Source organism: Gopherus evgoodei, chromosome 9, assembly GCF_007399415.2.
Source record: "Gopherus evgoodei ecotype Sinaloan lineage chromosome 9, rGopEvg1_v1.p, whole genome shotgun sequence".
Taxonomy (NCBI): Eukaryota; Metazoa; Chordata; order Testudines; family Testudinidae; genus Gopherus; species Gopherus evgoodei.
In genome coordinates, this window is record NC_044330.1 from 15304282 (window position 1) to 15326656 (window position 22375).

General features: G+C 41.9%; 1 protein-coding gene across 1 annotated transcript in view; it reads left to right on the forward strand.

Moving 5' to 3' along the window:
- SPATA16 (spermatogenesis associated 16) overlaps positions 1-22375 on the forward strand; it is a 121100-nt gene that overhangs the window by 60665 nt on the left and 38060 nt on the right. Inside the window, exons 5-7 of the mRNA XM_030575458.1 lie at positions 12980-13127; positions 17455-17601; positions 19512-19624. Of these exons, the coding sequence (XP_030431318.1) occupies positions 12980-13127; positions 17455-17601; positions 19512-19624 (408 nt within the window). The remainder of the gene's footprint in view (positions 1-12979; positions 13128-17454; positions 17602-19511; positions 19625-22375) is intronic.

Sequence of the window (22375 nt, forward strand, 5' to 3'; positions counted from 1 at the left end):
TTATTTGGATTATAAGCTCTTTAGGGCAGGAACTGTCCTATTAGTATGTGCTTCCATCATTATAGTATTTGAGCACCTCCCAACCGTTAATATATTTTTCTTCCCAGTAAACCTCTGAGGTAAGGAATTTCTATTATTACCATTTTGCAGATGGGGAAACTGAGTCAGAGAGCTTTCAAATGACTTGTGCAAGATCTCACAGGGTAGTTGTGGCAAAGCAGGAATTGAAACTAGGTCTCCATCAGCCTAGGCTACTGTACTAACCACTTGACCATCCTTCCTTACTGAAGAAGTGTTTGTACAACCCCATTGCTGTCAGAATCCTAATCACAGTTGGAGTTTCTGTAATATTTTGTCCCTTTGCTTATGAGATTGCACCAATCACTTGTACTTGAATTTTTCACTGCTCCATAAAATAGCAGTGAGTTAATATCATGTCTGATGCTATTTTAAAGACGTTTTGTTGCTGTAGTTGTTACTAGTATCTTCATTCAGGCAGCCTTCTGTATGTATCTAGCCAGGTTATTTTTAAATTATTTTTTCCACACAGTCATTTCCCTTTATTAATTTTCCTCCCTTCCACATGATTTCTACTTAGTAATATTTTTTTTAATATCATATAATTAATGGCAGGGTCATTGCTGGTTGAATCATACCAATTTTTTCATACATTGAGAAGTTAACACTTTGAATGTCGCTCTTATTAAAACAAATGGTTTAATTATCTCTAATTTCAGAAGGGATGGATTTATTTAACCAATATTTCAGTTTAAAGTAATAGACAATACATATCTTGGTCATAGTCAGTAGCTATTGAAATCCCAATATAAAGCACAATACAAAACCCAATAAAAATGTTAACCGTTAATGAAGACCTATAAATCATGTTGTAAAAATGAGGTGTAAAAAGAGAGCAATCTGACTGGGTAACAAAAGGTCCATACCATTTAAAAAAATGCAGGAGGGAATAAAAGTAATATGAAAATGCCAGGAGTGGAATCCTGAACTCATACTCTGCTTAGGGGATGGGTTTACTAGAACACAGAGGGAAGAGAGCTTGAAGAGTCAAGGGGGAATCTAGACCCATCCAGGAGGCTGCCAAGACAACATCAGGAAAACCCAGCCCCACCTCCCTCCCAGGCTGCAGGTCTTCTTCAGGAGTTATGCATCCATTATCCTGTTTCCCCCCATCACTGCATACCACCTCCTCTCTGAAAGGAGATGAAGCAATGCCTGTACAGGTCCTAGAAGTATTAACTACCACATGAGTTTCCACTTGGATATCTGCTCTTATTCTATGGGGGAATACCACACAGAGCTTTAGATGAAGTCTCTTAGAAGGGAATAAACAGTCGGTAGTTTTCAAAAACATGCCTTCGTTCTACATATAGTCAAGTTGCTCTGCCGCTAGATCAGCAGCTCTTCACTTACATAAAATGCGATCTGCCATTGCATTGGCCCAGTCATGTTAGTTGATGCATCTCTGAAACCCAATAATGTCATCCTGTTTGTAGGCAGACCATGTCTGTCTCAGTCTGTCACTGACTGGTTAAGCTTCTCGTGTTTGGGTCTGGTTCCCAAAGGGCATGGAACTGTGTGCTAGGAAGTAGGACTGATGTCTCCTTCAGTGAGCTTTAGCTTTTTGCATTGCTTTTGTGTCAGCTTCTGTTTTTCTGTTAAGACCACTGGAAAGTTCCAGAAATAAGCATTCCATGTCACCTTCAAGGGGTATTTCCACTCAGTGTCACTTCACATTCCCCCATGTTTTGAAACTGGAGGACAAGTGCAACAAATAATACTAGGGTCCAGATTTTCCTGGATGTGATAGCTGACAGATTTCTTCACCAAATGCTCTCCAAATCTACAAGAAGTGATGCCATTTTAGATTTCGGACTGGTGAGGAGCTCATCGAAGAATTAGTTGTAAGGGGACAACCTTGATTTGAGTGATCATGAGCTAATACAGTTTAAACTAAGTGGAAGGATAAACAAAAATAGATCTGCAACTAAGATCCTTGATTTCAAAGGGGAAACTGATTGGACTGAAAACTCTAGGATCTGAATGTGGAAGAAGCTTGGAATTACTTTAAGCCAAACTTGCAGAAACTATCTGAAGCCAACATTCCAAGTAAGGAGGAAATTTCATAGATAAGGGTTCCAGACCAAGCTGGATGAGCAAGCATCTCAAACATGTAATTATGAGAAAGCAAAACGCCTACAAGAAATGGAAGATGGCATGGATCAGCAAGGAAAGCTACCTCTTGGAGATCAGAAAGTGTAGGAAAAAAAGGAAGAACTGCCAAAAGCCAAGCAGAGTTGGACCTTGCAAGAGAAATTAAAACCAATAGTAAAAGGTTCTACAGCCATATAAATAAAAAGAAAACAAGGAAAGAAGAAGTGGGACTGCTAAACACTGAGGATGAGGTGGAGATAAAAGATAATATAGGCATGGCCCAACACCTAAACAAATACTTTGCCTTGGTTTTTAACAAGGGTAATTAGAAGTTTGGGAGTATATGGAAGTAGAAATGACCACATCTGAGGTGGAAGTCAAACTCTAACAGTTTAATGGGACTAAATCAGAGGGCCTGGATAATCTCCATTCACAAATATTAAAAGAACTGGCACATGAAATTGAAAGTCCAATAGCAAGAATTTTTAATGAACCTGTAATCTCAGGAGCTGAACTATGACTGGAGGATTGCCAATGTAATATCTATTTTTAAGAAAAGGGGGGGGAAATGATTTCAGAAACCTGTAAATTTAACCTCAGTTGTACAATTGAACAAATTTTGAAAGAGAATGTAGTTAAGGACATAGGAGTAAACAGTAATTGGGATAAAATATAACATTGTTTAAAAAGGATAGATCATGCCAGACCAGCCTCTTCTCTTTCTTTGAGAAGATAACTGATTCTTTAGACAAAGGAAATGCAAATATAATCTAACTGGATTTCAGTAAGGCATTTGATAGAGTTCCACATGGGAAATTATTAGTTAAATTTGAGAATGTGGGGACTAAGATGAAAACTGAAAGGAACTGGTTCGGTTAGGAGACCAGGTTATATTGAAAGGTGAACTGTAAGGCTGGAGGGAGATTACTAGTGAAGTTCCTCAGGGATCAGTCTCAGGATCAATCTAATTTAACATTGACACAAAAAGTGACCTTGACACAAAAAGAGTTTGTGCACTAATAAAATTTGCAGCTGACACAAAGTTGGGAGGTATTGCCACTACAAAGGAGGACCAGAATATCATATAAGAAGATCTGGACAACCTTGAAATTGGAGTAATAGAAATGGGATGAAATTGAATAGTGCAAGTTCATGCTCTTAGGGACTAACAACAAAAATTTTTGTTATAAGCTAGGGACATATCAGTTGGAAGTGACAGTGAAGGAAAAAGACCTGGATGTATTGGTTGATCACAGGATGACTATCAGCCACCAATGTGATGAGGTTGTGAAAAAGGCTAATGTGATCCTAAGATGCATCAGGCGAGGTATTTCCAGTAGAGATAGGGAAGTGTTAGTGCCATTATACAAGGCACTTGTGAGACCTCATCTGGAATACTGTGTCCCATGTTTAAGAAAGATTAATTCAAACTGGAACAGATACAGAGAAGGGCTACTAGGATGATCAGATGAATGGAAAACCTACCTTGTGGGAGGAGACTCAAAGAACTTGGCTTGTGTAGCCGAACCAGACAAAGGGTGATGGGTGATAAGATTGCTCTCTGTAAACAAATCAGAGGGATAAATACCAGGGTGGGAGAGGAATTAATTAAGTTTAGTGCCAATGTTGACACAAGAACAAATGAATATAGACTAGCCATCAACAAGTTTAGGCTTGAAATTAGACAAAGGTTTCTAGCCATCAGAGGAATGAAGTTCTGGAACAGCCTTCCAAGGGGAGCAGTGGAGGTTAAAAACTTAATTGGCTTCAAGACAGAGCTTAATAAGTTTATAGAGGAGATAATAGAATGAAACTGCCTACAATGGTATGTAGTTGATCTGCAACTGCTAGCAGCAAATATCTCCAATATCCGATAATGGGATACTAGATGGGGAGGGCTCTCAGTTATTACAGAGAATTATTTTCCTGGTGTCTGGCTGTTGGGTTTTGCAGAAATGGTCAGGGTCCAACTGATCACCATATTTGGGGTCAGGAAGGAATTTTCCCTCAGGTCAGATTGGCCGAGACCCTGGAGCTTTTTTGCCTTCTCTCCAGCATGGGCACAGGTCACTTGCAGGTTTAAACTAGTGTAAATTGTGGATTCTTTGTAACTTGAAGTCCTTAAATCATGATTTGAGGATAACTCACCCAGAGGTTAGGGGTCTATTACAGGAGTGGGTGGATGAGGTTCTATGGCCTGCGATGTGCAGGAGGTCAGACTAGATCAGTGGTTCCCAAACTTGTTTTGCTGCTTGTGCAGGGAAAGCCCCTGGTGGGCCGGGTTGGTTTGTTTAGCTACTGTGTCTGCAGGTTCAGCCAATTGTGGCTGCCAGTGGCCACGGTTTGCTGCTCCAGGCCAATGGGAGCTGCTGGAAGCAGCACGGGATGAGGGACATACTGCCTGCTTCTTTCAGCAGCTCCCATTGGCCTGGAGCAGTGAACTGCGGCCACTGGGAGCCGTGATCAGCCGAACCTGCGGACGCGACAAGTAAACAAACCGGCCCGGCCCGCCGGGGGTTTTCCCTGCACAAGCAGCGGAACAAGTTTGGGAACCACTGGACTTAGACGATCATGATGGTCACATCTGACCTTAAAATCTATGAGTCGATGAACACATTGAGGAGACAGTTGGTGACTTCAGATTCCTTTGTGTAGATTTTAACCTCTAGGTGTGATTGTACACGTACTGAATGATGCTTAGCCTTTGGTTCCACCCATGTGGTGTGAGACTGTCCTCTCTTTCTGAGACCAAGCTATTTAAAACTTCTGCAGTTTATAATTCCTTGCCTATATCACTGGAGAAACCTAACAACGGGCAGAGCATTCAAATATCAGCCACCTTCCCAAGGCACCGATGGCAACAAAGATCCACAACTGTAGGTGTTTTGAGCGGGTGCTAGAAGGAAAGCCCGGTTGTACAGGGACAAAGTCACGTTAAATTCTCCTTTTCAGTTGCTGGAATTCTACTCCTGCTCACTATCAAAACAATCTTTTTGTTTATAAAGAAAGGGTAAACATTTAGCAATGTTAGTTAAAAGCTCTTTGGGCCAACTTCATTATTCCCCATAAATATGTGGGGGCACCAGTTCAGTGGACTACCATAGTTTGCATTGGTGTTGCGCTGAATTTCCAAGTGAGCTGGTCTTTGAATTATAGATTTTAGCAACTACTTTTCCCCCTTTAGCCCATTACAAATTTAGCTATACCTCATTCATTATGCCAGATAATTCTATCTCATTGGCTTGATTCTTCCCCCAACCCCAACTAAGAGAAATTCTGAATAAAATTCATCACTGGGACTCCTACTCTGGGGCACAAAGAACAGATTCAGTCCCTCATCCACAGTTGATGTCACTCATGATTTGCTTGCAAACATGTTACATGAGATATGAGCACTTCCAGTGCCATCATTCCTGCATGTTTTGTGGGATTTGGGAGTAAGCTTTTGTAGACCTGTGTAGATACCTTGCTGATTGCTTTCCCGAACTGGCAGGAATGTATTCAGGAAATTTCAGTAACAGCCTAGAATTCTCCCTTTCCCTGCCACCCATATTTTTTAATGAGTTGTGATCTCTACAGAAGGGTATAAAGCCTAGATCCTTTTCCTCAAAACATAAAATGACAGTCATGGAAAAATCAAATACATCTTGAACAGTAAAGTAACCATCTTAAGCATTTCTGCTTCCACCTTTTAGAACTCACCAGAATACACAGATATATTTTTATGCTGCTCTGCAAAGCTGATTTTAAAAATATTCCACACATAAAAAAACTGGTAGTAACTTAAATACAGTAATAATTTAAGAACCCAAATAAGCTGACATTTGATGTGACATACGTTAATGAGGAGGTATTACCTGGCAGATAAGCAGAAAGTTCTCACCTACGGTACAATATGTGATTTTTCATAGCATAAACAGATTAAGGAAAAGAACATGCTACCTATTTTTCCCCCAGAAAAATGAAAATAACATAAGAAGATCACAACGATAAGAAGATAGTCATATCACAGCACTGACAGACAGTGCAGAGCTGCCAAATATTCCCTCATGTTAGGAAAAATATAGAGGACAGTGTGTAGGTTCCATTGTAGTGTTCCCATATTTCTAAGAAGTGTAACATTCCAGCATCTGAGCAGTAACCATTTGTAGAGGAGGCTCTCAGCTTTGCCCTGCCTGATATCATTACATTCATAAAAATCGTCAATAAAAACATCAATGTATACATGACAGTGGCTGAGCTTGCACTCCAGCCCTGTGATAAGGCTCAGCACTTAGATGTCTACATTTTTAGCTAACTCTAGATGTCAAGATAATTGGATTTTCCAAATTAAACCTTGATGCACTTTAAGGTTAGGGAGGGTAGCCACGAAAGCTTCTGTCACCATTATGAAGAATTTGCAGCCTTGCTGTAATTTTTCTTCTCCCATGTTTGTTAGGAGAGAGGCAAAATGGCAAAAGCTTCATTAAAGAAAAGTGGTTATATCATCTGCCATGAAAAGTTGGCAAAGGAAAGCTTTGTTTCTTGTAAATCTACCTGGGAATTTTATGAGTTCTTGCCAAAATTTTAAAGGTTATTAAAGAGACAATGTAAGATTGTTTTGGCTAAAATTTAAGTTTCATTAAAAGGTCTATGAAACCGCTTATTCGTAGACATGGTATAGGTGTCTCTGATATATTTCTACAGAAATTGGGCAGTCAGCAATAAACAGGATACGTGTTTTTCCTTCTGTTTAAGGAATATATATTTAAACCCTTGACCCTGTCTAGACAGAGCTTTTTATTTAGGAATTTTTTTAGTTTAATTTTTTTTTAATTGTCATGATAGCAATGTAATCTTAAACATTCCTTTGATAAACCATGGAGATGTTAAACATAACATAAGAACGGCCATACTGGATCAGACCAAAGGTCCAGTAGCCCAGTATCCTGTCTACCGACAGTGGCCAATGCCAGGTGCCCAGAGGGAATGAACAGAACAGGTAATCATCTAGTGATCCATCCCCTGTTGCTCATTCCCAGCATCTGGCAAACAGAGGCTAGGAACACCATCCTTGCCCATCCTGACTAATAGCCATTGATGGACCTATCCTCCATGAATTGATCTAGTTCTTTTTTTAACCCTGTTATAGTCTTGGCCTTCATAACATCCTCTGGCAAAGAGTTCCACAGGTTGATTGTGAATTGTGTGAAGAAATACTTCCTTTTGGTTGTTTTGAATCTGCTGCCTATTCATTTCATTTGGTGACTCCTAGTTCATGTGTTATGAGAACGAGTAAATAACACTTCCTTCTTTACTTTCTCCACACCAGTAATGATTTTGTAGACCTCTACCATATTTCCCCTTAGTTGTCTCTTTTCCAAACTGAAAAGTCCCTGTCTTATTAATCTCTCCTCATACGGTAGCCGTTCCATGCCCCTTTTGGAAAAGATATAAACCCTCATTCTTCAGGGCATGTCAACCACGGACTATCTTCCTGTTAAAGAGTTTCTTATACCTTCTCGGAAGCAATGGGTACTGGCCACTGTTGGAGACATGATACCTGACTGGAGGGACTGATCTGATCCAGTATAGCAATTCCTATGTTTCAATGTGCTGCCGAAGAGGGTACTTTTGATTCTTTGCAATGCTCAACAAGGGCCTGATTCAATGCCCCCTAATTGGGAGTCTTTCCATTGACTTCAATCAGCACTACATCAAGCCCTGAATGAGAGAGAATGAAGGCTTGACTTGCCCCAAATTTGGGAGGTCTGAGGAGGCGAATGTTTGAAATGTTTAAAAATCTTTCACATTTTTATAAAGAAAAAAAATTGCATTCAGATTCATTGTGACTATATTGTAACTCTAGGTATAGCCTGGCCATTTTATATATGTTTATACATAAATATAGCAAGCCTGGAGCAAAGGACAAGAGATCCCACACTGCTTCCTCTCTCCTTTTTAAAGGAAGTGGGAGCCCACCTGTCTGTGTGGGGACACCGTATTATGCTGCTGTCACCTTCCTCATCCCAATGCATTGTACATGCTAGGACAACATTAGTCCCAAAGGACTAGAATCCAGTGTGACCTGTAGGGAAGATGTTTATTGTGGTGTTCACGGAAGTCCCAGATTTCACAATTTTCCATCTTTTTCTCTGAGTTTCTTGGTGTTGTTTCCCTTCACCCTCTTTTCTAATCCCACTGGGGTCAAAGAAGCGCCAATGCCATCGTTGAGATGTCATCAAAAATCACTTATGTCGGGCATGGTGAAAATTCAGCCACAGCCTTATATAGCACATAGGGAGATGTCTCTGCCTATGTACAGGGTGTCCACCTCCATCCTTATGCAGGGGTGTGAAGATTTTGCCACTGGTGGAGTAGATTAGCACCATCCTCTTCCTGCTGCCTCTCTGCAGAGCCCACCAAAAAGCATGAAGGCAGGAAACAGAATGACTTTCCCAATCCTGTTCTCCAGGGTCCCAATCCAAAGTCCAGTGAAATCAATGGAAGTCTTTCCACTAACATGTATGGGTACTGAATGGGCTCTGGGTGCACACAGGAAGGGGAATAACAGTTGCTACCATCTCATCCTCAGTGCCTAGACATGCCTGTAGATTTCTGTGCTGAAGTCTTCCTGAGCATATGGACTTCAGTGCATAAAGACTTCAGCAGAGAAATCTTTAGGGACCCCACTGCATAAAGTTTTCTGTTCCAAAATTTTTATGCCCTGAAGTTTTTATGTCCTTAAAGATTTTAGCCCATAAAAATCCAAGAGGATAATAAAACAAATAGCAGCTACATGCAGGCTCAGAAGCTGGAGAAAAAAATTACTCTTGGATAATAACAGGACCTTCAGTAGTAGTATTGATCAAAATCTAAGGAACTATTTTTTCCCCTTTGAGTGATATTTTACCATATTGCACTCTGACCCAATACCTGTTTGCATACTGCACAGACTGTTTATGGGTACATGGTGGTGTAAAGGTTTTATTGCCATGTTTTTGAATTGTTCTCAAGGCTGGTAAAGCCAAAAGTGAGTTATGCAAGTAAGTTCCAATAAAACCTCTACACGGCAGCATGCCACTATGCATTCCATTTAGACTATATATGAGACAATTGTTTTCTATAGCTTTATGGTTAAATGCTAATAATGGGTGCCCAATATCGGCACAAAAATGCCAACCCAGTTGAGTACTTGTATTAGAACTGTAAGTTGTGCTGATTGTGTGTGTGTGTGTAAAAGTGCGGGACTCACCCCTGCAGCGCCTCCTGCTGGTTTCTCAGGGAATTAGCTCGATTTCCAGGCCAGAGCGCCCTTTGCAGGCCAGTGATCCACCTATCCTCTGGCCCTGTGTCCCTCCTGCACCCAGTGCCCCTTTACCTGGGTGCTGCTCCGCAGCAGTACCCCTACAGTCTGGGTCTCCCCCTCCCAGGGGAACCCCCACCCACTATCCCCACTTCACCTCAGAATAAGGCTACTGCCAGTCATCGTCTAGCCCCCGTGCCCTGGGGCTGACTGCAGTATCAGCCTACTCATCACTGGCAAGGTTGGGTTTGGACCTGCAGCCTTTGCCTACCCCAGGGCTGCCCTCTGCAACCCCATGCACCTGTTGGCCTTATGCTTGGCTGCAGCCTGGGGCTTTCCAGGCTGGAGCTCCCGAGCTCCTCTGCCTTTCCCTAGCCCTGCTCCACTCAGGTACCCTGTCTCTATCTCCCTGCAGCCAGGCCCTTCTCCCTCTACAGGCAGAGGGAGACTGCCTGGGCCTCTGGCTCATAGCCTTTTATAGGGGTCAGCTGGGCTGATTGGGGAACAGCCCCAGCTAAGCCTACTTTCCCCCAATCAGCCCAAACTTCTTGCCCCAGCCACAGCCCTCTTCTGGACTGTTTTAAGCCCCGAAGGGCAAGAGTGGGTAACCATCACGCTACAGTGTGCAAATAGTTGTGCCTCTGCTTTTTAAAAAATGTGTCTCTTGGTGCTATTTTTCTTCATCCCTAAAGCCAAGTTTTGCAAGTCCTAGAGTGATAGACAAATTAGAGTTCATAAAACTAATGTACAACATCTGAAAGAGCTTTTCTATAAATCGTGATGTTGCTATTTTAAGGTCTACTATTTTTCAGCTTGCCAGAGCTAGCCATGGCTACTGTAGATATATATCATGTGAATGTTATTATCCCATCTCACAAGAAGGAAACTGTCAGGATACATCTACACCACCAAAAAAACCCTTAGCAGCAAGTCACAGAGCTCTGGTCAACTGACTTGGGCTCACACAGTGGAGCTAAAAATAGCAATGTAAACATTTGGGCTCATGCTGGAACCTTAGCTCCAAGACCCTCCCTACCCACCCCGCTGAATTTCAGAGTCTGGGCTCTAGGCCGAACATGAATATATACCTGCTCTTTTTTGGCCCCATTATTCCAGCCCCTTGAGCCCGAGGCTTTTGACCCAGGCTCTGAGACTCGTCATCATGGGTCTTTCTTAGCTGTGTAGACATATCCTTAGTGTCCCTACAGCTGGTGGCTCATGGTATAACAGATATTTTAAACCTGTTACTGCTCCAAGACTGAATATTGTCCATTCTGGACTGCAGAGCAGGGTAATTTTCAATCCTGGCTTTTCCCTATTCCATATTTAGGGTGAAAGAAGACAGAGTTTTGTTTTGTTTTCCATGTCTCAGAGGTTTGGAATGTTAGAAGTCATCCCAGCAGAGATCGATGAGTGGGCAGAAGGCAAGTGAGTAGGCTAACAGGACTTAGTGAGTCCCAAATGCCACCCTAAATACCCAACCTGAGTGTTGTGGCAGGGTTCTGGAGAACTCCTCCAGGGCAAAAGGGAGAGGAGTAGTCTAAATGGCCCTTACACCTGCAAACTGGGAGAAACAGACCAGAAGGTCCACTCAGCTGCAGCTCCTTTAAGACTGTGCCTTACCTACCAAGAGTTGTGAGCATAGGCACATTCTATGGCTTTGGGCCTCACATTGCATAGGGGTTACAATTCCCTGCATGTATCCCTGGCATCCTGTTTTACTCCCTGCCGAGTGAAACTTCTCCATTTCTGCTGCCGTGAAGGCTGTCCAGGCCAGCAAAGGAGAAGGATGGATTTGGGCCTAAGTGCAGTTAATTTCTTGGGTCCACATTATATTCCATGGTTGTATCAATTTATTTATGCAGTGGGTATCATTACCATATATATGGTATTATCTTACTATTGAGAGCATGTGTTTTCTCTGTGTAAAGTAGCCTATTTCTGAATTTTGCCTCCTTTTGAAAATATTTATAAACGGCGGACCTCGGACTCTTAACCACATCCACAAACAAGTCATTTGCAAGACACATTCTACAAAGAGAATAGATCTTTTCAATGGATCCAGTATTCTGCTACTAGAAGTAAATTGGTACAATTCATATTAAAGGACCTGCTTACGGCCATTATAGAAAAGGACACAGATACTTAGCTCGTGTCCTATTGCAGTCTTCCATTCCAGCCTAGCAGAAACAATTGTCTGTTGAGCACGTCACTCAGATAAGCTCATTATTTCCTGGGCAATTTTATATCACTGAGGAATGACTTCAACAACTGAAGTAAGGTCCATTTGGGTTGTCAGTAAAACAGCTCATTCAAAGCTCAGTTCAAAAACTGAGATTTGCAGTGATTCACTTCAATATAGGGTGTGAAGCGAGGGCTATTCCCTGCTGGAATATGCAGATCTGTCTCTTTATGCTATTTCTCTGTGATTGTCTCCATTTACCTTATGTTAGGTCAATGATTACACATAAACAAAGTTACACTGAAGAAATGTTTCAGTATTCCCAATTTTATTGAAGCTTTGTCGACATAAGGGAAAATGCAGCATATATCTGTAATGGATGCAGCTGAGTCAGTGTTGAACATGGACATGCAAATCAGAATGAACAATCTGTGTTCAATGCTGTTTCAGAAACTGGTTAAATCCTGCCCTATGCAGGGGCAGTAATAATGCTGAGCAATTTTGTTCTGATCTATGTTGGTAGTTAACCCCAGTTGAGGACCACTTCAGGTGTGGGGTGCGGTGATCTCATTTTATTCTTGTAGCAGAGGGGTAGCCGTGTTAGTCTGGATCTGTAAAATTGTGTTCACTCATGAAAGCTCATGCTCTAATACGTCTGTTAGTCTATAAGGTGCCACAGGACTCTTTGCTCATTTTATTCTGGTAGTCCGTTTAGGGTGAAATTCACCTCTATTCTGGAGGCCAACATAATGCACCATTTAGCCCTATTTTAAGGGTTTACATGATGCATACACCTTGTTCTGGCCCTCTGCACAAGCATGAATTTCACTCTTTATGCAAACTATGTATAGAATTAATATTTAAGGCCAACATTCCATACAGCTCCAGTACTTGATTCATGCCAACTCAAGGGGTAATGTAAGTGTACAGTATTGTTTAACTAGTTCCCAAATAATGAATAAAACTTCAGGTGAAGGATGTGACCTTCAGAGAACATGGAATCAGTTTGGTCTTTTTAATTTGCAGATAGTTTACCTAATACTTTTTTACCCATTGAAGACATAGGCTCAGTGCACTGAAAACTGTTCACAAATGTTTTTTTTTTACATTAAATTGATTTTCTGAGCATGAGATAGGCAATGTTTTCTGGAACTAATTTGAATTCTTCTCTAATTAATATTCAAGACCTAAATATGTTCTCTTTGCATGACTGTGCAATTATTAAAGGGAAAAATATCAGCTGTGACTGCAATTATTTTTCTTTTCCTCCCCTATTTTTTTTTGATGGCAGTTCACTTTTTACCAGCACAGTATGTATCATTTCTCTCCCTTTTTTCTAGGCTATGATTGAAGAAGCCATCACCAGGGAGGAATATTTTTCAGTTATGTACACACCATTTGCAACAAAAGCAAAGACTGACAAAATAGACAAGATGAAGGAAGCTTTTTCTAAAAAGCACCCCGATTATGTGGAGTACATATATACAGGTAAGAGTGGATTTCACATCTTCAAGTGGCTTTGGACCTTATTGGATTGTGTGAATTGAGTGTTTGTAGCTAACATTGAGTTTGATTTGTGGGTGGCTGGGGCCTGATCCTGCAAATTCTTACTCTTACATGGAGTGAAATTCACCTCTGAGCAGAGGGCCAGCATATGACCTATGTAGCACTTAAGTCCTCAAACACAATGTAAGGGAAAGCTTTGTACTGACAACCTGCACAAGGGTAAATTTTACCCATGAATCCTCAAAGCATCATTCTTTAACGTCCATTATTGCAGCAAAGTGGTTGTTGTACACTGGGCTTTTGGGAATCTTTTATGTGACCCTCATTGTCCCCTGCTGGTTGAGAGCGTTAAAGTAGCCTTTTCCTGAGTTGATAAACACTTAGATCACAGTGAGTAGGGCCTCAGTCAGAAGGAAAGTGGATGATGGGCTAAGATTTGTCTTGCCATCATTGCTAACTGCAGTAGTGACAGTGAGAAGACCTTAAGGCGTCACACTGTGTTGATGACTGAGGATCAGACAGAGGGAGAGGTAAATTTCTCAGTATGTCGAATTGCTTGAGGACATTTGCTCCCATCATAAGAACTCACACTATAGCTGGCGCTTTGTGGGCAGTTCTAGCAGAATGCTCCAGAAGACTGAAATGCTCTTTAATTCCTAGAGGTATTGCCCTGGGTCGGAGCTGAGACTTATTGATTGGGTTATTTGGCTATACCGCTTACTAAGACATACCAGCTCTGTGAATAAAGACTTCATCCTTCAGAGCAATCAATATGGAACCTTTCAGGAGCACTAAAAACTTCCTTGATAAAAAAAACAGAGTCTAGTAAGTCCAAGCACTAACAACAAAGTCATGCAAGTACTGTACACAACTAAGCACATTTATGTTGTTCATTTTATGTTTTGTTTTAAAAATGTCACTGTAAAGACAGATCACCTTGATTTTACAAGTTGAAGAACATCCCTGTGTGTGTGGTGGTGTTTTTTTAAATAGAGAAAATAGGGACTTGTTATTTGTCATGGAGGTTATAAAGTAGCTGTCTTTTGTTTACTTGCTGATGTGAATTTGTGAAGAACTTCCAGGGAACAAAAGTATTGGCATTAAGAGGAGTATAATATAAAACTTCCTGAACTTGCCTGAAAAGGAGACAAACTCAGAACTCACAGAATCCCATCTCCCCCAAACAATATAGACAGAGGGTGGGATTTTCCAAAGTCCGTACGTGACCTAGGAGGACAAGTTGCTTGGAAAGTCAATTGGACTTGTGTGACTAAATCACATAGGCATTCCGAAAATGTCACCCTTAATTTTTAATTTCTTTCACTACTATATCCAAGGAAAGAAAAAAAAAAGATAAAGAAGAGGGGAAAGGGAGAGGACCTGATTACAGACCCTTTTAATCAATTATTTTGCTTATAAATAAAACTAATGGACCCAGTGCTGGCCTCAGATGCATGGTTATAACACTCATTAGACTTCAGAGGAGTTACTTCTGTTTGACACTGGTGTAACTGAGAGCAGAATTTGGCTCATTGACTTCTCTGGAAATTTTCTTGTGTATCTGAGATCATAATTGAGTCCGTCGTGCAACTTTTTGTGTAATACAAGTTAAAAAAAACAGTAAAAAATTTAGCATAGCTTGTTTTATTTTGTTTGCTTTTGTGACTGCAATGATGGTGAAGGATGCTGAACTCACAGCTCTAAAGTTTGCAGCCCACATATGTTCACAGAACAGGTAAAGCATAGGCCATGCTGCAGTGCAAACTTCTCTACCAATATGTCCCATTTCTGACCTGCAGGGAGCACCCTCTAAGGCTGAGAACTTAGGACAAGGATGGAAAAATTAACTGTCACTAGATGCTCTGCTGAGGTAGCTGACAAGGCTAACAGCTAGCACCAACTGTGGCAGTGTTGTTTGTGACTTCAGGGCTACCCGAGGGGCGGGGGAAGTGGGGCAATTTGCCCCAGGCCTCACAGGGGCCCCCACAAGAATATAGTATTCTATAGTATTGCAACTTTTTTTATGGAAGGGTTCCCCAAAATTGCTTTGCCCCAAGCCCCCTGAAACCTCTGGGTGGCCCATGTGACTTGACGTATTCAGAACTGGACTGAGACCCCCAAGCCATTTCACTTAGTTCATCAAAAAGCTTTCAGCTAGTGACTATCATAGTTCAAGACAATTGCACCTCGTGGACCAGCAAGGACACCCCCTCTAGGCTCCTGGCTCTTCAGCCATCGCCTCTCTGAGGTGGAGACTGGCATCTCTCTCTCCCTCCTGACCAGCAAAGTCCCCTGTCTGCACCGTGAGTTCCCCAGCAAGCCAGATGGCCTCTACAGCCAGTATCTGCAGGTTGCTTTCTCTCCAGGGGAATTGTCTGCTGTTGTAAGTTTCCACACAGCCCTTTCTAAGTAACAGTTATTCTTAAGGTGAAAGCATAACAGAAACAACATATTAAAAACCAATGAAAGAACCTACACACATGCTAATCTTACCAGAGATCACCCCCAACTGCAACAAAATCTCTGGTGGGTGATCAGTCCTTCAAACCCCACCCAGGAGGTTTTCTGTGGTTACAAGTTCATAATAGCTTTCCCTCAGAACAAGAACATAAGTTCGCCTTTCCTTTATACAGCTTGGAACTTAGATATTCAGGGTCTTGGGATAGGTAATCAGTCAGATACAATGGTTCTCTCCTCAGAGTGTAGCTTTGAAAGATTGCATCCAAAAGTGAGAATTTGCATTTCCCTCCTGTCAGGTATTTCCTAGGAGACCCATTTAACTTTGTTTGTCCCGAATGTTCCTTCTTGTCTGACACATTGTTGAAAATAGTCTGTTGAAGCAAATAAAATTTCCCGGGGTTTGGATTGTCCATGACTCTCCCCTAAAGAAGTTACATGCAATCCCACAATAATACATAAACTTTGCATTTGTAATACACTTGACTGCAAAGCTATTTAAACTTAATTCAATAAGATCTCCCAAAGATATTTCAGAAAATTGACATATCTGTCACAGTGACAGTTTTCCATCACTGCCAGATTGGCACAGGTCTGAATTTATGACCTGCAGGTGAGAGGTTCCATATCCCTCATCTCTAGGATTTTAAATATGAACTAAACCACTGCTATGAAAATACAGTTTGAAATACCAGATCTCTCATTAACTTGTTAGTTAAAATAACCTTAATCATGAATTTCAGTAACATTCATTCATCCAGATCTTGGTTCAAGTTTTGACTTATTGTCAGGATGTTACATACTGAATTTCTCCACAAGTTTTCCTTAGATCCGCAGGAAGAAAAGGAGGTATATTTTTAAATTTGAATGCACAGTGCTGTCTATTTTAAACTTTTGAATCCATCAGAGGCAGAAAGCTTTTAGACTATAGGTATGGCTTTTAACACCAACAATTGCAAGCCCCGAGCATTCTATTAAAAGCTACATAAAACTTCAGCAGGTAGGGCTTTATAATTTCTGGCTGTTAACCACCTGCTAAGTAAACGCTGTATATACAAATGACATAAAAAGAATGGAGTGGTACAGCACAAAATTAGATCATTTAAAATATTTGCACACATACACAACGTGCATGCATTCAGAGTACAGTGTATGAGTAAAACCAGGACTCTACCAAATAGAACACATTCGGAGATCACATCAATGGAACTTGGTAGTTACTCTAGCAAAGTTAATGGAGAGCAATTGGCATAATACCAGCGAAGAGGAATATCTAGCTCACTGTATTTTATTTATGTGCTGGTAAACCAGAGAGCAGTAAATGCCATTCTCTGTTTGTCATTCTCTGACTATATTACTAGGCATCTTAAAAGTAGAGCGGGCTGAAAACAGGATAACATTTTTGTGAACGTTGTCTCTAAAATTTCATCCTGCTTTTTGTGCAGGATGGTAGTGTTTGAGGTTTTTGTTTTTGTTTTGTTAACATTAGAAATTTCAACAGCAAATGTTGAAATATTAAATTTAGGAATTTTTTGATGAGCTAGTCAAAAAGCGAGACAAAATTTTCATGAACATTTTTACCCCTTTTTAGTGAAATTTTAAATTTCAGTGAAAAAAATTCATCAACATTCAGAATATCAAAAACTACTTACACAGGCAGCAAACAACATGTTTAAGGGCTTTCTCTGGTCACTTGTTTTGGTGGATGTTTTATGTTAAATTTGTTTGACTGCAGTACTCTTCTAGCACTTTTCTTTTTCAAGCGAGGAGGCTAAGATTTTTCAAGAGAGGAGCTAATGTAAACCCTCAAGAAAAAGCAAGGGTGCAAAATGCTATCACTGTCTTGTTCCAGATCCTCATGGACTTCACATCTTACCACAGACAGTAGATTGGGCTTCTTTGCCTCCCCAACAATATTTGTTGACCCTGGGTTTCAAAAACAAAGATGTTGGGAAATTCTTGGAAAAGATATCGAGTAAAAAGCTGCCATCCTTTTCAGGTACGCATTGCTGATTTGCTAGTAGTTTGAATGCAATGTGGTTTGTCACCAGCAGGGGCAGAGGACTGGTTGGGGCACGGATCAAGGGACTATGCTAAAGTGCAGGCCACAGTGAGCATGCCTACTCCGTTATGCAACCAGACAACCATTCACTTCCTCCCCATCCTGAATATGTAGGCACTTGTCACTCCTCCCCACTTTCCACTCACTTCCCATCACGTCCCACTCTCCTCCTCCCCACCTGGTCTATGTAGACATTTGTCACTATGTTTGCCAAATGCCAGTGCAGGCAGATATTCACTATAAATGGTTCACTTAGCTGTAGAGAGGAAGGTGGTTTTGTAGTTATGGTGCTACCCTAGAACTTACTTAGGAGATGTGAGTTCAATTCCCTGCTTCCCCCAAACTTCCTTAGACAAGTCACTTAATTTCTGCATGCTGCAGTTTCCCATGTGTTATTAGCACTGCTTTACCTCACAGAGTTGTAGTGAGGATAAATACAGTAAAGATTGTGGGGTGCTCAGATACTCTTAGAAAACTTTAGTTGTCCAAAAAGCACTTGTGTTACCGTAATCTTTGGAGACCAGTCATCTCATTTATCTGTGCTTCATTGTCACCGTATGGAATGTGAGCCTAAAAATCACTACCTCGCAGAGTGAAAACATTGTAGGAGTGCAGAGTAGTATTACATTTAATTATCTATTTGATTATGGTGGTACCTAGAGACTCCAGCCAAGAATGGGGCCCCATCATGGTAAGCACTGTACAAACAGAGTAAGAAACAGTCCCTGCCCCAAAGAGTTTAACAATCTAATTAGATAAGACAGAGAAAAGGGTGGGAGAAACAATGTGATGGTTGGCAAAGGTCACATCAGTGCCATGATTTATTGTGGGTTGGTTGATTTATTTCTACCTTTTAATTTTTTTGGAAGGAATGTTTTGTTGGAAGGGGATTAGCCAAACAGAAACAAAGGAAGGTAGAGAAACTATTGAAGGAAGGGTATAGTGTATAGCAGGTGTGGCCACACTGTGGCTTGTGAGTGCATGCAGCTATTTTACAGTTAAAGTGTGGCTCGCAGAGCCCCCCACGCACTGCCAATTCTTCACCTACCAGACTGGATGTGGGGGAGTTTCTGCCCTGCAGCGGGGTGGTGGGACTAGGGGCTTCTATGCTGCATGGAGGGGAGCCTAAGGGCTTTAGCCCCTCACCCCAGGGGGCACCACCTCACAGGGCAGATTGTGCATGTCTTGCAGCTTTCAAGCTTCTTAGGATTATTGTATGCGGCTCAGTGGGTCAGTAAGTTTGGCCACTCATGGTGTATAGGAATAGGATAATATTCCTTTAAATAGTTTGTAATCACTGAGAGGTGCTCACATATTTTTAGAAGCATGAGAAACCAGCAAAAGCAGCAGTATATAAGTAGGTAGGTCTTGCATGTTTGTATTTATTGAGAAAATGCAGTTTTTTGGGGCCTAACAGTGCGCCAGTGGTTCTGTCATATTATTGTTGTGCAAAGAGCAAAAGATTCAACAGCGGAGGGGAGTAAAGAAAAAGGATAGAAGAAAGGGAGCATGAAAGGCAGAGGGAGTGAGGCTGAAGTATACACACTATGAAGGAAGGGGTTGGATTGAACATCCAACCAGCACAGGGGAGAGAATGACCAGATTGAAAACTGGAATAAAATAAAGCAACCAGGCCGTGGCGACATCATCAGCTTCCAGAGGTCCCTCCTGCAGCTGACTTTCTCTGCTCCTGCCAGCTGAGTGTCTGGGTGTCTCTTCCCAGCAATTTCTCACTTCCCCAAGCTCACATCGCTTGCTAAATTCCCTATATAATACCTTGTATGAAAGGTGCACTGTGCACTGGTATGATCAAAAACAATATCAAGGTTTACTATTTCATTTCTTAGAACACAGAGCTCCTTTTAGTCCTCTTACAAGAGAAGAATCCGTAAGACACTTGGAGACCGTAGGGAAAAAGATCTTGCCAATAATGGATTTTATCAGAGGCACCAAATTAACTGTGGGTATAGAATCTACTTTATAGAATGCAGTGAATGCAGTATTAGAGGTTTGTGTATGTGTGATGATTAATATGTGTTTTGTTGATGTCTTTTATTCTGTTGTTTCAGACAGATATTTAAGTGAATCTGTAATTTGATAAACAAGAAATATTTTTAGTTAGTGGTTCTTTAACGTGTGGCAAACTATGCATGTATGTTTGCAAAGCACTCAGCTGACTTCAACAGGAGCCTGAGCCAGGACGTCTACACTGCAATTTTGTAGCTCCGCAGCCCAAGTCCTGCAAGTCTGAGTCAGCTGATATGCGTCAGCCATGAGTGTTTTATTGTAGTGTAGACATACTCTTAGATTAAATTCCAGCCTAGCCTCTACATCAGGCCTGGGCAAACTACGGCCCGCGGGCCGGATCTGCCCCCCCAGGGCTTTGGATCCAGCCTGCAGGATTGCCTTCTGTGGTGCCGTGGGCCCCGTGCTGCTCTCAGAAGCAGCCGGCACCACTTCCCTTCGGCCCCTAAGGGGGTGGGGCAGACAGCTCCATGCACTGCCCTTGCCTCCAGGCACCACCCCCTTCCAGCTCCCATTGGCCAGGAATGGGGAACCATGGCCACTGGGAGCTTCGGGGAAGGAACCTGGAGGCATGGCAAGGGCAGCGCATGCAGAGCCCTCTGCTCACCCTCCCCCAGGGGCTGTAGCACTTCCTGGAGCAGCGTGGGGCCAGGGACAGGGCAGGCATGCTGGGAGCCTGCCCTGGTCCTGGTGCATGCCGCTGCCACCCCGGAGCTGCTTTCGGTAAGCGGCGCCGGGCTGGAGTCCGAATCCCTCCTGCACCCTTCCCCCCAACTCTCTGCCCTAAGCCCCCTACCTGCACCTCGCACCCCTCCTGAACCCAGCTCCCTGCCCTGGGCCCTCTCGTACACCGCTCACCCCTTCTCAACCCCAACCCCCTGCCCTGAGCCCCCTCCCACAGTCCATACCCCTCCTGCACCCAACCCCCTGTCCTGAGCTCCCTCATACACCGTGCACCCCTCCTCTGCCCCAATTCCTTGCCCTGAGCCCCTTCCTGCACACTGCACTCCCACACACACCCCACACCCCAACCCCCTACCCCAGCCCTGCATACAGTTTCCCAACCTTGCCGTACATAGTGAAGTATATGAAATTACTTTCAGATATGATACAGACATATTGTAGATGTATTAGCATATTCCACACCATACCTTTTACTATAATATACACAGCTTTTTATCACTTTGGCTTTTGATTAGCACAAAAGGTCAAAAATGAAATTTGCCTGTAGACTAGAGTATTTTAAAGCAATTCTTAAATTGTTCTCCAGAATATAAGTGGAAGAAACCTCTCCTCAACAGACTGCAAATGCTAATGTTAACATTTTTTCCTAGCAATAACAGTTTTCTAGTTATCTGTGTCTTGGAAAAATCAGAGGCATTTCCTCATCAGGTGTTTTAGCAAATGACAGAATTAATATTCTTACTCTCTGACAGTAGGTAGGAGGTTGACAAAAACTGCTACTTAGCAACCTCTATCAAGTGAAAAACATTAGCTAAAATCTAGGATAATCTATGTCTTCTTCACTCTGACCGTAATAAGTAAACAGACAAGAAAGGACTGATCTCACAAACTAAGTGGGAGGTGAAGTGCTCAGCACCTTGCAGAAATGGACCCTAATAAAACATTTGCTTCTTAGCTCAGTATGAGGAAGGGAAAAGAGTCTCATGGCACAGATCCCAAAGGAAATATATCTTTTTGTTTTCAGTGTTAGCATGCCTTGACCATTCTCTGACTGAACTAAATCCCCTTCTAACTGGTGTGCAGACTGATTCGAAATGGCACCACTTTGAGAAAGCACATTATGTGTTACTGATGTTCTTGTGCACCTTTAGCATAAAAAAATCCTGAAGTCTATTTAGACTCTCCAACTTTGATGTTTCCAAGGATGGAATCCTGGCCCCTTTGAAGTTAATAACAAAATTCCTATTGACTTCAGTGGGAGCAGGATTTCACCCCAAGTTTTAGAACATAAGAATGGCCACACTGGGTCAGACCAATGGTCCATCTAGTCCAGTATCCTCTCTTCCAACAGTGGTCAATGCCAGATGTTTCCAGGGAACAGAACAGGGCAATCAAGTGATTCATTCTCTGTCGTACAGTCCCAGTTTCTGGCAGTCAGCGGCTTAGGACACCCAGAGCATGGGGTTGCCTCCCTGACTACCTTGGCTAATAACTATTGAGGGTTTTGTCCTCCATTCATTTATCTAATTCTTTTTTCAACCCAGTTATACTTTTGCCTTTCACAGCATTCGCTGGTAATGAGTTCCACAGGTTGACTGTACATCATGTGAAGTACTTCTTTATGTTTGTTTTAAATGTGCTGCCTATTAATTTAATTGGATTACCCCTGGTTCCAATTCTAATATATCTTTTTAGATATGAGGTGGCAAGAACTGCACGCAGTATTAAAAGTCTGGATTTATGCAGTGGCATTATATTTGCTATCTTATTATCTAGCCTTTTTGTAAGGGTTCCTAATATTCTGTTTGCTTTTTTGATTGCCACTGCACATTGAGGGGATGTTTTCAGAGACCTTTCTCTGAAGTATGTAATGTTACCACCTTTTCTCTAAGACCTTCATATAAAACCTTAAGGAAACATACCTGGGTCCAAAACAAGCCATTCTTTGTAGGTAACAAATATTAGGAACTGTCTCAGAATAAATTGTCAGTAGAGGAGTTTT